Here is an 18266-nt window from a genome sequence, read left to right as displayed (position 1 = left end):
AAAATATTAATATGAATGTGTGATAATTCTCTATCAACACTCAAAAAAATTATTATTCCTAATCATATCAGATATATTCTTAATAGCTTACACATACTTTGTTATAAAGATAATATTATCTAATACATGACAAGATTTGAGATGCAAGTGTATGCTCCTCATCACAATTAGCGGGGGAGTATCTTCATCGTTGATGATTACTAGGGTGCTGGTATAACTACAAAACAAGCCCTTTCGAGAGATTTGGGTACTTTGATACTTAAATGAGTTAAAAATATAAGGAGACAACCTTATAGAGGTTTTATTATCTATGTTGAAGATTTTCAGTGAATTAAGGATAAAGAAGAAGGTCGAAGAAAATGAAGATGGAGATCCGTGTAATTTTTTTTTAGTGAATTAAGAAGTTTTAGGTCACCTAAAAATGAAAAACATGATTTTGTTCTTTGCAATATGTTAAGTACGTAGTTGTTTTATTTGAAATTTTGTCATTTAAATATATAAAAAATAATGAAATAAACATGTTAAAATTTTTTATGTATCCTAAACTTTTAGAAATTATTGTTAAAAAACGTATTAATTGATTTAATTTATCTTAATGTTTTAGGATAACTCTAAATATTTCCAATTTGTTGATATATCCTTTTGAAAATTACTTTGATAAAAATATTGAGAAACTTAGCATAACCTAATTTTTTTATTAAAAAAATAAAGGATTTTCATTTGGAGCTAAAATTCATTTTTTTTTTCTACTAAATCAAATGGGATTTGAGTTTCTCACATAAGTGTAATTTCACCAATTTCAATGAAAAACCTAACAAAACGATATATTAGGGAAGGATCCAAAATCTAGGGACAAATTAGAAGTGATTAAATTTATAGGATCAAATTGGAGACATGGTCTAAATATAAGGACAAATTGAACTAATTCTCTTAAAAATAACTTTAGTCAAGATTTAGTTGAGTGCTTGGATCATCAAGCTACTAGTCATCCCACAAAAACTTTCCCTTTTCCAAGTCTAGCAAAAGCAAGAAAGCTTGTAACCAGAAAAACAAAAGAAAAGAAAGAAAGACTGGTAGTTAGTCCTCACCTTTTTCTTTTCTTGTTTTTTTAAACAACGTTTGTCTTAGTTCCTTAATAACACCTTTGCCAGTGACGTGTAATATCTTGATTGGATTACCGCTAAATAGGAAGAAACAAAGCAACCATCAGTTTGACATTTAACTGTGCTAGAAAGAGAGGAAAAAAGAGAGGGAGAAAGAAGAAAGAGAAGAGCAGCTGAGCTGAGGGGATCGATGCTGATCTGCTGTATTTATTTACTAATTTAAGATTTCAACATCAACCCATTTCAAAACAAGTCCAGGTAATTTCTGGGCTCGATTTCAATTCTCATAAAGCTTTCAACTTTCATCGACCACTTCAGTTTTTATGGAGTTTCAAAGGGTTTTTTTTTTTTTTTTAATTTTTTTTTCTGTTCTGGTTCAATAGATATCTAAGAAGATTTGATTCAATCATGGAATTAATTTATCTTTTTTTTAAGGTCCTTCATGTTTGACAAAGTAACAATACGGTGCTGAATTTGACCAAAATATCATCATGGTAAAGTAATTTTGGGTTCTGTCTTAGTATTTGTTTGGTTTGCATTAATTTCTTTTAAAGCAGTTGCTATGTATTTTTGGTGCTTCAGAATTTCTTAGTTGGAGCTTTTAAACCACCATGTAGTGTTTCTATCATTTTTGCTGATGGAAGAACACGCAAACAGGTACCTTGTTAATCTGCTAACATTGCTCAAGTCTTCTGCTTTCTCTGTATTATTGTTGTTGTCATACATTTACGTTTCGTTAATTGTTACTGTAGTATAATGTCAGGAATTCTGTTGTTATTCGTATAGAGATGGAGGCTAAAGCCTTGTGTTGACTGAATTTGATTTCTAGGATGTTTGATGTCTGGATTAGGATATGAATGTAAGAACATGAAAGAAGGGCCTTGTGGGCCACTTGATTTCTAGGTGACCCGTGAATCCAACCCACCATTGCAGGAATGCTGAATAGTAGGAAATATGAGGCAAACATTTTTTGGGCAATAAGTCTTGAAAGTAATTTTATTTTTCCCTGTTTAGCATTTGGGATGAATTTATAGCTTTGTTTAAAAGGTCTTCTCTCTCACATCATTTCAGTCATGTTGGTTATATTTCCCCCCCCAAAATTGAGGTAACTTTGTATGAAAATCCATTACATCAATGGCTACTCTAACATATTGAGTTCAATGAAAGGGTTGATATTCTAAACATCATAAGTGGTCAGACATCAGTTAAGCAATTGGGCGACAACATTGGGTGGTGTTCTTTATGAGATAGAACATGGAGTTTGGTTCAGTGAACTAATGAGTTTTTCCTAGATATGTTTGCTTGAAGTGAAATATTGGATTTTGTTGAGAGGCTGTCTAAAAATCATTTTAGTCAAGCATATAACTATTGCTTCTATGTGTTTCAATAGGTTCCATTAAAGAAGGAAAATGGCCAAACGGTCATGGTTCCTCTCTTCCAAAGTCAAGAAAACATTGTTGGGGAGGTAGCTACTGAATTTTTGGTTTTTTTCTTAATCTTACAAGTCACATATTTGGTGATGTTGTCATTGAGACTGAAATTGAATTTTATTGTTGCTATATTCATATTCAGGTTGTCATAGAACCAGTTCAAGGGAAGAAGGTTGAACACAATGGTGTTAAAATCGAGCTGCTTGGTCAAATAGGTGTGTTGAATTTGCTTCCATTTCTGATATTTAGATCTTGTATTTTATATCTGGAAGATCACGTTCTTATTGTTATTATTATTATCTATTCAATTATGTGGAAAATTCTAACATAAACGAGATAAGGAAAGATAAGATCTGGAAGCAGGCAATGCTGGAAATCTACATGCTGAATTATTTGGGAGTTGTAATGCTTGTGTCTAATCTAGGATTTGAAAGCATTATCAATGCCCGTAAAAGTAAGAAGAGAAGTGAAAAGAAAGCAATGTTGAGAGCTTCTTCTTCCTGCATAAGTTGTCCAAGCCTATAACTGATCTCTATAGCTTGTCATTGGTCTCACTATTTATGTTAACAGAGTCTCGTTGTGTTGTACTTGAGATTTTGGGTTAAATGCTGTCTCCACCAAAGGGCGGGTGACTCAAGGGAAGAATGGTGGCTATCTCTTATTGTCAAACACAAAATAGTAATATTTATGTTAACAGAGTCTCTTTATATTTTTTTTCTGCGAAGAATTTTGATTTGGAGAAGAATATAAAATAATATATAAGAAAAGACTTAAGAAGACAAAAATAGCAGATAAAATGGTAGAATACATCCGTTATGCATTTATGATTAAAAAAAATGACATAATTAATAATTTCATAGAACTCTTTTCCCTTTCTTGTTTTCTTTGTAACTGATTGTTTCCCCTTGGGGTAGTTATTGGGTGAATATTTCTTTGATTCAAGTTAACATTAAATTGTAGGACTACATTTATTGGCTTATCACATGAGGAAATCACATTTCAGAGTATGACATATTTCTTCCCCTCTTTGCAGAAATGTATTTTGATCGAGGCAACTATTATGATTTTACATCTCTTGGTGAGTGCACCTAAACATTTATTTCTTGTAGAATTGGTCACTTAATGAAGGGCTTTATATGGTATAACATGTTTAGCCATCATTTTTTTTTAAGTTTATATATGTGTATAATAGTTTCATTATTTTTCAAATACATGGTAAATTTAAATTTTTGTTGTACCTTCTATTACTTTTGTGGTTGGTATTGTTAATCAATTAGTGAAGGTAGTTTTTTTTATCCATGATGAACTCTTATCCTGTCATGTGCAGTGCGTGAACTTGATGTACCTGGAGAATTATATGAAAAAAAGACATATCCCTTTGAATTTTCTACTGTGGAAATGCCGTATGAGTCCTACAATGGAGTGAATGTGAGGCTTAGGTAGGTTATCCTTTTGAATTGCACTGGTTTAATTGTGTAATTGATAGTAATTTGTAAGCATGCTTGGGGGTGTTTCCCAACACCGCAATCAAACCCTAATTTTATTTGGAAGACCAATGATCAAACTTGCACCCAGCAATACTCTTGCCTATGGTTGTCAGGCTAGATATGTAAACCCCTTGTTCCTTCATCTGTTTCCTATTTCTTTCATGCTTTTTCACCTTCACTGTTTATTGATTCTTATGATTTGCAAAAGGTTACCTGATCCTCTCTCCCTCTCTCTTCTTGTTATATATTCATTGTGAAAGAATTCTCATAGTTTGGCATTTGCTACTGAATGATTTTTATTAGTTCTATTATGTGGGGACAATTGCTGATTCTCTAGGCATTAACACACATAGAGACACGTGTAAGAAAACCAGATTTTGGCTGATTGGTTATGCATATAAACATTGTTTTGAAAGATCAATCTTGCCTGTTTTAATGCTGGTGCTAGAGCATTTACTTGTAGGTTTTTTAGCAGAATTTTATTTATTTAAAGAGAGCTGGATGTTATGCGGGGAACAAACTATAATATATTAGTAGAAATTTTTTGAGATCGTGAGAGGCATATGGCCATTTTTATTTTTGTGCTCCCTGAGAGTTCAAAGTGATTTTCACCATTTCATTCTTTGTACTTTTATATTAGACTGCAAACAGTATTAGAAATTATAATGACTAGTATAATTTTGAAATTTGAAACCAAAATAAGTTTTATTTTTTAAAAAGCATAAAAGCCAACGCAAGCTTTATTGTTGTTTACAGGTATATATTGAAAGTGACAATCAGTCGAAATTATGTCAGCAACATTGTCGAGAACCAGGATTTTGTGGTAATGATGAATAATTGTTCTGTTGTAGTTATGCTAGTCATATTAACAAGTGATGCAACAAAATATATATATATATATATATATATATATATATATAGTTTTGTGTTATTTGTTGATTTAAGAATATGGTTTGTGTTACATGTGACATTAATGTGTTTAAATAGCAACTTGTAGGATTTTCTGTCTTATTTACCTCTTTCATATTTCCTGAGCACTTTCATGTGCCTCAAGTTGTAAGAAGTTAATCAGTTAGACCATTCATCATTATTATGCAGTCTGTAGGAAAAAAAGGGGAGTGGGGGGGGTTGCAAATCTATCTACTGGAATTAATAGGGGAGCTGTTTCACAAAGTTGACATCTTTACTGTGTTGCTGTCATTATTTTATAGAGGAATGTGTTGGAGGGGATGTTGAAGGGGCTTTCTGATATAGTTGGCAAGTATATTGAGAATAGGGTGTGAATTTGTTCAATAATGGTAACATGAAGGATCATTTAAACAATGAAAGGAATTTACTGGTTTCCTGATTGTGGAGAATGGTAGCTAGAGACGTTGTAGCAGAAGTGGTTGCTGCTAAGGACCAGGATTGATAAATTAACTAGAATTCCAGAATCTTCACTGACAGAATGAGAAGGGCCAGTGCTTGCTATTGGTCTTGCAGAAGTGGATGCTGCGAGAGTGTTTGAGAAACTCCCATACAAATAGATAGAGCAATTATGTAGATATTGTCCTTCTCCTATTAAAGAAAAAAAATAAGTGCAGTCAGACAATGTCCAACTAATAAAGAAGCAACTACCCAAATATAAGGTTGGTTAGTCAAATAATTGTGCAATGCATAAGTAGTTTTGCATATTCATGTTAAAATTATACACAGGATATCATCTATTTATGTTTCAAAATCAGTCTTGCAAATTGGTATTCTGATAAATTCTTTTTTCTTTTTGATGTAAGGTTCTTGAAAGGCAAGTCTTTGTTCTAATGCTTTTTAATTTTTATTTGTTTGAATATCTTGTCAATATAAATAATCTTGAGAAGGTCACATAACAGCTTGTTTTGTTTTAACTTTAATACTCTTGTTCAGGTTCACAACTACACTCCGCTTCCATCAATCAATAACAGCATCAAGGTCAGGATTGATATAATTCCTCTTCTGCATGTCTATTACTATATGGACATCCACAAGTCAAAGCAAAAACTCTTTTGCAATTGTTTGATTGCTCTTTATTTGGACAGTTTACTTGTACTAATTCTATCTGAGAAAACACATTTTTTCGCATGAAACTTCCTTCAAATGTTTGTTTATCCTGTCAATACAACTTCATCTCTTCTTCTGTTCTATTAGGCCTTAAGAAGCATGAATCATAGCCTTAAGTCATGCATTTTTTTTCCTAATTGTTGTTCGAGGACATCCTTTGTCTCATCACATGTTTGACTTGAAAATTACTCAGCTAGATTCCTGACATATTGCGTTGAGATGTTTGTGAAGGCAAGTCATGACATAAATGAATTATTCTTACAAAACTTGGTTGTTGATCATGAATTAGCACTCAAAACTCATTCTAAAAATTGATCCTGATCCCTGTGTGCTATTCTTGGTGGTACTTTTAGATGGAAGTTGGAATTGAGGACTGTCTTCATATTGAATTTGAATACAGTAAAAGCAAGTAAGTCTAAACGAAGCTTATAGTGAATAAAATGACAAATGATGAGTTAACTTGGAAGGGAGCTTTATGTAGTCTTATTGAGTTTAAATGAATCAGGTACCACTTGAAGGATGTCATCGTTGGCAAAATATATTTTCTTCTGGTGAGAATTAAGATTAAGAATATGGAGCTCGAGATCAGGCGCCGTGAGTCAACGGGATCGGGGCCTAATACATATGTTGAGACAGAGACCCTTGCAAAATTTGAATTGATGGATGGTGCTCCTGTCAGAGGTACATAACTTCATAGTATTCTAGTTTTTTTTTTTTTATCACCAATAATATGCACTGATTGCATTTAACAAATCACTCCCAGAAAATCTGAGTGATGCATTTAAATTTCAACTCTCATATAGACCATTAAAATCATGAATGTCATGCTTGAATTTTAACTTGATCTTGATATGGCTTTACTTTTACCTCACATTTAGTTATCTGTGATGAGTTACTGGCGTTGCAATATTTTTTCAAATGTTTTGGCAGCAGAGTAGGACCACTGTAGATGCCTTTGAGGCTTATGTGTTTATTTAAGGTTGTCAAACACTCCTTTACCATGTTGCAAACATTTTTTTGCCTATGAAGTAAGGACATTTGTAGAAACACTAGGAAATAAAGATGCCAGAACAGAAAATTTTGAAAAGTAGGAACTAGACAGAAAACAAATCGTATTTTAATGGAAAACAAAATTAAAGGAATTGCACCTCATTATTGGAAGTTTAGCTAAACTGTAAAGTATGGTAACCTTGTATAATTTTTGAGAAATGTATGCATGAAATACACATGCAAGCTTTATTTTTATGACTTTAGAATTTTGTGATTGCATGTCATCCATGTGAAGCAATGAACCGCTTCTATAATGCCTTTATTTTATGATTTATGCACCAAGTCTTGATGAGAAAATGTGAAAATTTGACGATGTGTTGCATCTATTCTTCTCTGTTTGTGTGCTGAATACTGGTCTCTATTCATATTTGAGAGGATTTTTATAACACTGATGCAATTACTGATGCCCTAACAGGTGAATCGATTCCAGTAAGACTGTTCCTGAGTCCATACGAGTTGACACCCACATATCGCAACATAAACAACAAATTCAGTGTGAAGTACTACTTGAATCTTGTTCTAGTTGACGAAGAAGATCGACGGTATTTTAAGCAGCAAGAAATCACAGTTTATCGGCTTCTTCCAACTCCCTGAATGAGTGTCCATCTTAGAGGAGCTCGGAAATTTTATCTTGACAAAAAGGAAAATAGGAGCGGTATCTTAGCAAGCAGTTTGCTTCTTTGAAGGACCAAGGATTCAGATTTGTCATGGAGAGGGATTTCCCTGTTTTCGCGTTGATGATGCCCTTCTTGATTTTGACCAGTGAAACACATCTGATGGCAAAAACCTTTCCATGTTTGGGATACTTGGAACTGCAATATTTCCGTCGTTCTAATTTGGTTGTTGCATTTCAAGGCTGCCCTTGACAGTGTAACGCCACTTGTATTTTATTTTGTAAATTGACATCTTTTTTTCTTTCTTTTTTAACCCTCATAGAATGTGTTGTGATATTTTTGTTTCTACGTTTAGCTTGCTTCATGTTTCCCTTTACATGGAAGTTATCCTATGCTCTGAATTTGAAAAAAAATCAGTTAGTTTTTTGGCCTTCTTAAGTCAAGTTTCTTTATATCCGTGCAACCCATGATTGTAGTAAGTATCTATTTGATTTGTGATTTGAAGTCAAGTATTTTTTTTATAAAAAATATTATATATGCAAGTTTTTTTTAATCAGGTTTTTTCTGATGTGATTTTACATATAATTGTTTTTAAGTATAAATAAAAAAAATAATGCATATATATAATTAAATAAATCAAGAACTATTTATTAACATAAATGAAAAAAAATATATTAATATTAACTAAAAACAAAACTGAAAATATTAAAAGGTATGTATATATCAAAATATTTAATTTTGTAAGATGAAATATATAATGTATTAAATTAATTGAATAAAAAATATATGATTGAATAAAATAAAAGAGAAAAAAAATATATTATGTAAGACTATACATATTATAAGTATTATGTAAAAATAAAAAAAAATATTTTTAAAAATAAATTTTATCTATACAAAAGATAAAATAAAAATAAAAATTATAAATGAATCAACATAATCTTCTTAAAAATTAAATGCACATACAATAATTAAAAAAAAAAATCTATAAAAATAGGTTAAATAAGAAAAAAAATCACAGATGAGGGATATCAATCAAAACATAAATTTTAAAATTATTTTTAAAATTACATTAAAAAAAATTAGAAAAAAAAAAAAGATTGAGTGTTGTATTTTAACTTGTCAAACTTGTGATTTGTGCTATGAACTTAATTAAGTTCAATATTTTTTTTTTAATTTATATTTAGCCTAAATATAATAATAATAATAAAAAATGAAAAAGGACAAAAAAAAAGCCTAATTCGTAGTGGGCCCAAAAAGAGGTCATTGCAAGGAAAAACCCAGGCACGTGTGTGGACTTTCAAGCACAAGCTGGGGCACCTAGACTTGATTTATTATTATTTTTATTTTTTAAAGGCGTCATCCTCTATTTTTCTAAAACAAAAAAGACAATGTGTCATCTACGAGCTCAGATTTTAGCCACCACTGTACTGGCTGGAAAAATAAGGCAATGTTTCTTTTTATTTAAAAACCTAATTTTTAAGTCATTTCAACATAAAAAAACCTCATTGACACCTTTAGAATACTTACAAATCATTCCATCAACCCAAAAAATGGTTCAAGAACCCGAAATCAAATCAGGTTAGATTTACCTTCCACAACTTAATTTTTTTAGAAAATATTGAGGCTTTAAAACACTATCATCAAACTTTTCTCATAACATAGAACCCGGAAACACTAAGAAAAACTATTTTGGTGGTCAGATATGGCTTGAACAATGACTTTCTCTCTTATTGCTAAAACCCGAGAACCTCTCTCTTTCCTCTCTCTAACCAAGAAGTGAAAAATAATAAAAGGAACTTTTATACCAAAATTGATTTTTTAAAATTTAAAGGGACCTAAATTGTATAAATTGAATTATTTTTAAAGATAAAGGACCTAAGTATATTTTTCACAAAATCTTTAACATGCCAACCATGTTTGATGTTTTTTTCATTTTAGTCTCTCTTCTTCCAATTCCAACATTGCCTAAGGAATCAAAAGTAATCGGCTTTCAATTAGGATCAATAATCCAAAATAAAACTTTGAAGACCAAAATAAATTATTAAAAATTAAATTGTAAGCCTATAATATGTTTTTAGTGTGTGAACAATGTTTATCTATAGTAAAAAGGGTCACCCCATTTAGTGTTTTTTTTAATAATTCTTGCATGCACATTATCTTTCATCCGAACTTATTGCAACTCAGAATTCCAACAATATTAACAAAACACTAAGGTAGCATGTTATTGCTATCTGGAGACAAAAAAGATGAAGAAAGTAGAGACAATGAAGATAAGATAAAAAAAAAATAAATGGAAACATAATTGTGTTTGGTAGTGATGTACAAGATGGAGTGATTGTCTCTGTATCCTATTTAATTGTGATGGATAAGACATAATAAAATATGAATAAGTCTAATTTACTCTTAATACATATTATTATTATTATTATTATTATTATTATTATTATTATTATTATAAAAATTACATATGTTAAAAAATAACTAGATATTATTGTTATTTTTACTTTAGTTTATATTGGTAGTTGAAATTAATAACATCATAACTATAGTTATAAAACAAGGATTGGCTTGATAAATTAACTTGGAACCGAGTTGATCTAGGGCTTGGACTAGTCCAAGTTAAAAAAAAATAGAGGAAAAAATTTGACTCCATTTGACCTAATAAAAAACTCAGGTTGACTTGTGATAAAATATAGGTAAAAAAATCGTTGACTTATTTTGAATTTTTTTTGTTAAAATAAGGTTACTTTGATGATTTTTTTTTTTTAAAAAAAAATATGGGTGAACTAGTTTGACTCTCCTAACTCGTGACTTGAACCTTGCCTGGGGTTGAATCCCAAGTCAGGTTTTATAACCATGATAATAACTATTTTTATCCATACACTGACTTGAGTCAACCCGAGTTGGGCCTGTAACCTGGGCCTTACCCTGGTCGACCCCCGAGTCAAGTTTTAAAATTATAATAATAACTTTTATTCTTATATTGACTTGGGTTAACTCGTGTAACCCCCAAATCCGTGACTCGGGACTTGCTCCGAGTTGACATTTAAGTCAGGTTTTAAAATTATATTAATAATTATTTTTATCTTACATGTCTTAGTTGAACAATTTTGGAATTGAGATTTTATAATGGTATTTTAAAAATAAAAAATAAAAAAATAATATCTATAGAGACATGTCCTCTTTGTACCTCCTGTTTTGGAAGTATAAAAATTCATTTCAAAACTATTTTTATAGACATATTTATTTTTATGTCTCTGTCTCTTCAACCAAACATATTTATGTCTTCATTATCTTCGTCCCTTCTATCACAGAATAATAACCAAACCTTGCTTAAAGGGTATGGCTAAATCATTATAACCACTCCTAAAACACTATTCATTGTAATAATTCTTTGTGTTTTTGCTTTATTTTTATTTTTAATTTAACCCTTTAACAATCCAATTTTTTTTTCTATTTAGTTTTTTTTTTAAAAAAAATTATGTCATTCAATATCAAGTTGTTTTGGGAATTATGCTTTGCAATTTTTTTTTTATTTCCTTTCTGTTGGGTTATATATAAATCTTATGGATTTAATTTTTTTTTCTTGATTCCAACCTTCAATATTAGATATGTTGGAAGTAAGGCTTCATAAATTTAAAATCATTAATATTAATATATATATATATATATATATAATTATTTTATAAATTTAATTTGAAAAGCATTTTTTTAACCAAACACATTAAACTATTTTTTCTTCAACCTCAATTTCAACCACAGTTTTAACCAAACACCTATTTTTTCAAATCAACCTCAACTAAAAGTACTTTTTATAAAACAACTTTTTTCAAACTACAACCACAAAAGCTACCGCAATACCAAACACACTCTATATATATCAAGGTGGGGCATCCTTTGTATCTACTAATTAATATCAATGAGTAAATGGGTGAGTGGGTTGGAATTGAGCGATTTCAAAAATCAAAGGTCTAAATCAAATATTTATAAATATCAAGGACTGAAGTCGTACAGTTTGTAAACTACAGGTACAAAAATCAATTCATAAAAGAAGAAGCCTGGGAGCTCAGGTGACTAAAACCGAACTTGTCTCTGTAAAAGCCCCAAGGACTACAAAACCCCAGAGTTACAGAGATGGGTTGCATGTAGAATCAAATCAAAAACTATCCCCTTTGAATTTCCTTCTATTCTTCACTTGTGCACCCCTCACTTACAACACCTTTGCAAACTTAATTTCGCTATAAAAAAGGGTTTTTGGTTCAGGCATTTCATCGAACAAGTCCCATGCATTACATAGAAACGCCGAAAACGTATTCAAGGAGTGAGCTTTATCAGTAAGACGAAAATGGGTGAGTGGTTGAAGAACCAGTTGTTCGTAAGCCATGCGATTGCAGCAGTGGGATCGGTAACAGTGGCCACTGCTGTCACTTACCCACTTGATACTATCAAAGTTCTTATTCAGGTTTCTTCTGCCTTTTTATTCATCGTTTTTTTTACATTTTCTTAATGTAATCACTTACTTATTTTGCATTATTGTTTTGTTGGAGATGGAGATCAGGTTGGTTCGAATTCTGGTAAACAATTAACGTCACTTCAGGCTTTAAATAGAGTTCGTTCTTTATCTGGGAATTCAGGTACGAATTCTGCTTCAGTTGATTATTTTTTTTGTCTGTTTCACGATAATTTTCTCGGATTAATGCGTGATTAGTATCATAATCCTGAATCCCTTTTCTTTGAATGAACATGCTAGGCTTGTATAGTGGTTTTGGGTGGTTGACTGTAGGCAAAACTCTTGGCCTTGGAGCTCGGTTTGGAGCCTATGAAATTTTAACTGCTTATTGTAAAGGTATTCAGAATTTCGCCTTCCCTGTCAGTTTATGGTATTGAGTCAAACGAGTTTATATCTTGATGTTAGTTATGGAAACGAGTTCGGAATATATGAATTTTGATTGAGCTGTGGTGTTTGCTATTGACATTCTGGCAGATGGTCGAGAATACAGCTACGTGTATGTCTCTGAGGCCCTTATGGCTGGAATGGTCGCTGGTGCATTGGAATCACTTGTATGCTCTCCATTTGAACTTATTAAACTTCGTGCACAGGTTACATCTGCATCTCGAGTTCCAAGATCTACCCCTGTTACTGAAAATAGAGCTGCTGCACCCATTATTGCTAAATTACTACCTGGACATACTCCAGATAAGAAGGCATTGAACCATTTTGTTACCCTTTTATCCACCCTAACCAGTAAGCATCCAAATCTGGCTGGTGCCTTGCTAGAGTACCCATGGATGATGACTGGGTCTGGGAAGGCTCCGTCAGTCTGTGATGTTCGGAAGCTATCAAGCATCATCTCTTTGGAAGGATGGGGTGCACTGTGGAGAGGGATCAGATCAGGACTTGTTCGAGATTCTATTTTTGGTGGGGTATTCTTCAGTGGCTGGCAATTTATGCACGATGTAATGCTTAACTGGAAGGCAGTTGGGATGGATCCTATACCCAGGTTTGTAAAAAATGTCCATCTACTAATCTGAGCAAGATTCCCTGTTAAGTGCTTCTAATGATATTCTTGAAACCTACAACTGTGTTGCTAATCTGGAATAGTTTTGTAATTCCCAAGTTGGCAAGGCATTTTTTCCTAAAGAAATTGAGAAGATTGTTCAGAGGAAAAAAGAAAAGAAAAACATTGCTAAACATCTGCTAACTTGGTCTCAAAGTGTCTTCTGCTGCTATCTTTGGAAGCAACGAAGTCAAGGGTTTGAGATATATTTGCTACCATGTGGCTCTCACAGTCATGTTTTGCCAGTGAAATTGTGATGTGTTATTGTGTCTGTATCTAGTGGTCTACAGGGTTTTATGTGAATACCAGGTATATTTACCAACACTATTGGAGCATATGGTATAAGGTAAAGGATGCTAGAATGAGATGACTGGCAGTAGCCTATACGTGCATTTTATATTTAAATTAGTTAATGTTCAACATTTATGTTACTTTAGAACTCCTACATGGAGGTTGTTAAGTGTGTAGTGTTTGATAATTCAGTCAGTTTATACAGTTTATATATGCTTCTTCTTTTTTTGTTTCATTTAAACCCCCCTCTGCTCTATTATTTAATGTTTGTCTGTCAATATCATTTCTTAGAGAAAATGCTAGCCTTAGCTCCTTCAAAGCCAACATAACAGCCAGCCATTTACCACCATACCCATCCCTTATCTTATCATTTCTTTTCTTTCATTTCTTTCTTTCTTTTTTTAATATATCTAGGTATTGTCTAAATCGCACCTGAGATTGTTCAGTGATTACTGACATTGTTTATCAAAGGTCCCACAGAATTTTTTGCTGATAATATGTAGTTTTTTTTTTGTTTTTTCCAAGGTGTTTTATGTTTTAGGTTGAGCTCATTTTAAAATAAGATGCTAATGCTGCAAGATGGTAATTGCATAGGACTTGGGTGAACTGAGAATGCTTTCCAATTAGAGCTGTTGAATGAATTCCATCTCCTCTGATTAAGCATTTTTTCGGGATTCTAATTACCGTAAATGTAGATCTCAGGCCTTTTGCCACCTTTTTTTGCATTAGATGCTTGAAAGAGCCACTTAAATGACAGTTCTTATATAAGATTATATCACTGGAAAACTATATATTGATCTCTTATAATACGGAACTGTTTAGAATGGCTGCTTTCATTGGGAGTTTTTGGACTCGCACACTTGCTTGACCTGTATTACTTTATGTTCATGCTGAAACCTAGTTTTCCTAGTAACCTTTTGACATTGAAGGAACTACCTAAACTAAATGGATGAGAAAAACACTGTAGAATTCAAGGTACATGCTAGTTATTAGAAACTTATTCAATTCTATTGTGGTTATATAATTCAAAATGATGCACTGCATTAAGATACCGTACAATAATTTCAGTGCCATTTCACAGCCTGTTCATTCCCTCTTTTTTTTTTTTTTTGAAATGGGGGTGATTTTTTCCCTGCTGGAAACCAGTAAATTCTGGTGCAGCACTCAAGCAATACTGTGTTATTTTTATCTCTTCTTCTCATAGTATTATGCCTTTTGTTAGGTCTAATGAAGAAGTCGGCTCACTCTCTCCTCTATCTGTTAGTCTTGCTGCTGGATTTTCTGGTTCCATTGCTGCAGCTGCATCTCATTGTTTTGACACTGCCAAATGTCGATCACAGTGCACAGTGCTACCCAAGGTATGCTTCTTGTTACTGGCAGGTTTAACATAGATGATTTCTTATTCATTTTTTTTTAAAAAATAACTACTGCATCATCTTGATGGATTATTTATTTGAGTTTCTGTCCATTCTTCTGACGTTTTGGCATTTTGGTTTTGGTTCTCACGTCACAAGAGTTGAAAACAAAGGCAAAGCGGAGAAGGGAGTGAATTTACTTCAAAAAACTTAATGTGGCAATATTGTTTTCTTGCAGTATATTTCTATGGAGAGGAGTTTGTTGAGATGGACACGACCAGGGAATAGATTTGAGAGGTATACAGGGATCCACCCTGCAGACAGGAATGTCTTGTTTCGTGGCCTGGGGTTGCGAATGGCTCGCAGTGGATTTGCATCGTTTATGATCGTTGGGAGTTATTATTTGACGGTCAATTACCTTGTTTCAGAGGGACCCAAGAAAAGAGGATCAAAAGAGAACAAGTTGTTGTAAAATCGCCAGGCTGAGTCCATGTTCACTGCAAAGAGTTTCTCAGCACAAAATGAGCTATCTACTTCTGCAGCTTGGCAAAGCGGTGTTCGAGGAAAATGAACCGCTCGCCTAGTATCCAAGTAAAAAAAAAGAAAAGAAAAGATTCATTAAACTATCCTTATAAAAATATTCTTCAAAACTGCTTTATGTCCACGTTATTCCCTCTTCTCTGATTTAGGAAGATTTCATTATATTGCATTTTTGCCCATGGAATAGCTTCAAGATTTCAAAGCAACTCCAGATGTATGCAGAACCATAAAGCTAAATTGACAAATTGTCTCAAACTGAATAATTTTTCAATGAAACACCTCCTTTTTTCCTACCCAATACTTTGTGTGATCTCATTTATTACAATAAAAGCTAAATGGTGGTGTTTTCCTTATTCTAAAATCATTGTTTACAATCTCATATATTATTGTGAATTAGTAATTTTTTTTAAATATCTAATTTGATTTTCATTATATATATATATTGCATGATTGCATCTTTATTTGCTCAAATTAGCATTTAATTTATGTATTATTTAAGAGAGGATTGAAATGAAAGACAAATGATTGAAATGAAAGACAAATGATTGAAAAGTACATTTGAGTCCTCCATCATTTTTAGCTATTAAATAATTAGTCTCTCTAATTCTAGAAAAATTAATTTCAGTATTATATATTATTTTTATTATTTTTCAGTTCTTATTAAGTGAGGTGAGATGAGAGAGAGAGAATCATTAAATTTCAACCTAGAGAGACAAATGTTATTTCTATGATTCTGATCATCAAAAAATGTAGATTTTAATTTCAAATGGTTTTATATGATAAAAGGAGTTTGAATTAAGTTTTTTTTTTTTTTTTTTTACCTTAAAAGTGCCTAAAAGAACATATGAAAAAAATTGAATTTCATGTTAATTTTGGGTTTTGAAGTGGTTTTTTGTGTTTTTAAAGGTTAAAGGCTAATTTAACAAGGTTATTAAGGTATTTTCTAAGTGTTTTTTTTGTTGAAAATAGATTTTTAAAAAGAAAAAAGACATCCTAATTTTTTGACCATCACAGTAATTAGAATCTAAAAATTCCAAACAACACATTATCTATTTTTAAAAAAAATAAATTAGGCTGATATTATCTTGTCATCCGCCTCATTATCTTCTAAAAAAATATAAAGCCTGTGTGCAGGCACATGATACTTGGCTTGACCTCTTTATATATATATATATATATAAAGTTTTATTTTTTTTTTTAATTTAAAGCTTCTTTTATAAATTTTAAATAACTTTTAAGTTTGTATTTTACTTCTCTAAATTATTTTTTTTGTTTATTTATTATTTTTTTAAAATAGTGATTATTGTTTAATTATATTGGATATTTTTAATTTTTGAAGAGATTAATATGATTTATTTGTTATTTTTTTATATATTAAATTTTATTTTTTTTAAAAAAATTATTATAATATTTTTTATATATGCAACCTTGTATAATATTTTTTTTCTTTTTATTTTATTTAATAAATCTTATGCATGTATCGATTTCTATTTCAAATTGATTTTATTAAACAAATTTATTTAACACAACTAGTTAAATCATCTATATTGTAATATTAAATATTATGATATAATTTTGTCAGTTTTTTCAATTTTATTTTTGTTTAAGAAAACAATTATAAAACCAAAATAGTTTTGTTGGGAAGTCTTTTTTTTTATTATTATTATTAAACTTGACTCTCTTTTTTTTCATCTAGGTTTTTTCATATGGTAAAAAAAATAGTTTAGATAAAAGCTATTTAATAAACTTTTTAAAGTTCATAGACATGTTCACAAGTTTGACTGGTTGATTTGGTTCGCAAATCTAGCAAACTTATTTTTTTTAATTATTTTTTTTAATATCTCAATATTGAGTTGATGTTTGATTTTGTGATTTTTTTTTTTATAATTTAGTTAAATAAAAACTAGTTTTTTTAAAAGAAAAAACAAATTATAATTGGAGTTCATAACCCGCTTCACAGGTTTCGTGTGCTAGTCCAAGTTACTCGGTTCATAAATTTGATGAGTTTACCCATTTGCTGGATTTGATGGATATGCTCTTTTTTTTATCCTTTAATTTTAATTTTTTTATCGATTTTATCTTTCAATATTGATTGGTTGAGAAATAAACTGTATGATTTATTTTTATTTGTTTTCTATAAGATTATCATTATCTTAAATAATGTTTTTAGGCTGGTACTCAATTTTGTGACTATATATTTTTATCATATAATAAAAAATTTATTTATAAAATAAAATTATTAAACCCAATAGAGTTCATGACTTGGGTCGCTGAGGGACTAAAATCGATCCAATATGTCATTGTTTCAATAATTTTTTTTGTTATCTAGAGATTTTTTTAAAATATAATAAATATTTAGACCTATGAAATCAATTAATTTAATTTGAGCTAATTCTTGTATGATTTAGTTGAAAATTCAAGTTAGATAAATAAGTTGCGAGGTTTCAAGATTTACCCATTAAACTAAGTTTAATAAAATATATATGTGTGTGTATAAAGTTAGTTCGACCCTAGCACGGCAAATGGACTAGCGCACTCTATGCATGGTAGAAAACTTGGTGAGATAGAACCATAGCAGAAAAATATAGAAGCAAGATAGCACGTAGCTGTTACTGGTCGAAGAGGCAAAGCATCTGAACTGTAGAAGCGGTAACCTTCTTTATTTTACAATTGGGATTCTTTGAAGGAAAAAGGTCACTCTACAGGGTCTGTTTGGTTACGTGGTTGGGGCTATACATGTTTTACTGCAATCACAGATT

At 31.1% G+C, this 18266-nt stretch overlaps 2 protein-coding genes across 2 annotated transcripts; both read left to right on the top strand.

Annotated features, from left to right (window-relative positions):
- The first annotated feature begins 986 nt into the window (after window positions 1-986).
- Window positions 987-8198, top strand: LOC118047009 (vacuolar protein sorting-associated protein 26A). Its single transcript, XM_073405856.1, has 12 exons — window positions 987-1361; window positions 1539-1597; window positions 1686-1760; window positions 2494-2568; window positions 2676-2748; window positions 3567-3611; window positions 3861-3972; window positions 4777-4843; window positions 5923-5967; window positions 6450-6505; window positions 6602-6777; window positions 7562-8198. Exons 2-12 carry the CDS (start codon window positions 1595-1597, stop codon window positions 7738-7740), a joined length of 906 nt encoding a protein of 301 aa, XP_073261957.1. The 5' UTR covers window positions 987-1361; window positions 1539-1594; the 3' UTR covers window positions 7741-8198.
- Window positions 8199-11810: 3612 nt separating this feature from the next.
- LOC118047007 (uncharacterized) lies at window positions 11811-15800 on the top strand. Its single transcript, XM_035056149.2, has 6 exons — window positions 11811-12225; window positions 12322-12397; window positions 12514-12609; window positions 12748-13264; window positions 14835-14970; window positions 15206-15800. The coding sequence occupies exons 1-6, from the start codon at window positions 12109-12111 to the stop codon at window positions 15437-15439; spliced, it is 1176 nt and encodes a 391-aa protein (XP_034912040.1). The 5' UTR covers window positions 11811-12108; the 3' UTR covers window positions 15440-15800.
- The last annotated feature ends 2466 nt before the right edge of the window (window positions 15801-18266 follow it).

Source organism: Populus alba, chromosome 1 (genome assembly GCF_005239225.2).
Source record: "Populus alba chromosome 1, ASM523922v2, whole genome shotgun sequence".
NCBI lineage: Eukaryota > Viridiplantae > Streptophyta > Magnoliopsida > Malpighiales > Salicaceae > Populus > Populus alba.
Note: the sequence above shows the minus strand (reverse complement) of the source record. Positions and strands in the feature narration are given on the sequence as shown.

What these genes read in the sequence shown, in the direction of transcription:
- LOC118047007 (XM_035056149.2), top strand. Translation starts at nt 12,109, where the DNA reads ATGGGTGAGTGGTTGAAGAACCAGTTGTTCGTAAGCCATGCGATTGCA. An exon ending in TTCTTTATCTGGGAATTCAG is followed by an intron (nt 12,398 to 12,513) that starts GTACGAATTCTG and finishes TGAACATGCTAG; the next exon opens with GCTTGTATAGTGGTTTTGGG. An exon ending in TTTAACTGCTTATTGTAAAG is followed by an intron (nt 12,610 to 12,747) that starts GTATTCAGAATT and finishes ACATTCTGGCAG; the next exon opens with ATGGTCGAGAATACAGCTAC.
- LOC118047009 (XM_073405856.1), top strand. An exon ending in CGAGCTGCTTGGTCAAATAG is followed by an intron (nt 2,749 to 3,566) that starts GTGTGTTGAATT and finishes CCCTCTTTGCAG; the next exon opens with AAATGTATTTTGATCGAGGC. An exon ending in TTATGATTTTACATCTCTTG is followed by an intron (nt 3,612 to 3,860) that starts GTGAGTGCACCT and finishes TGTCATGTGCAG; the next exon opens with TGCGTGAACTTGATGTACCT.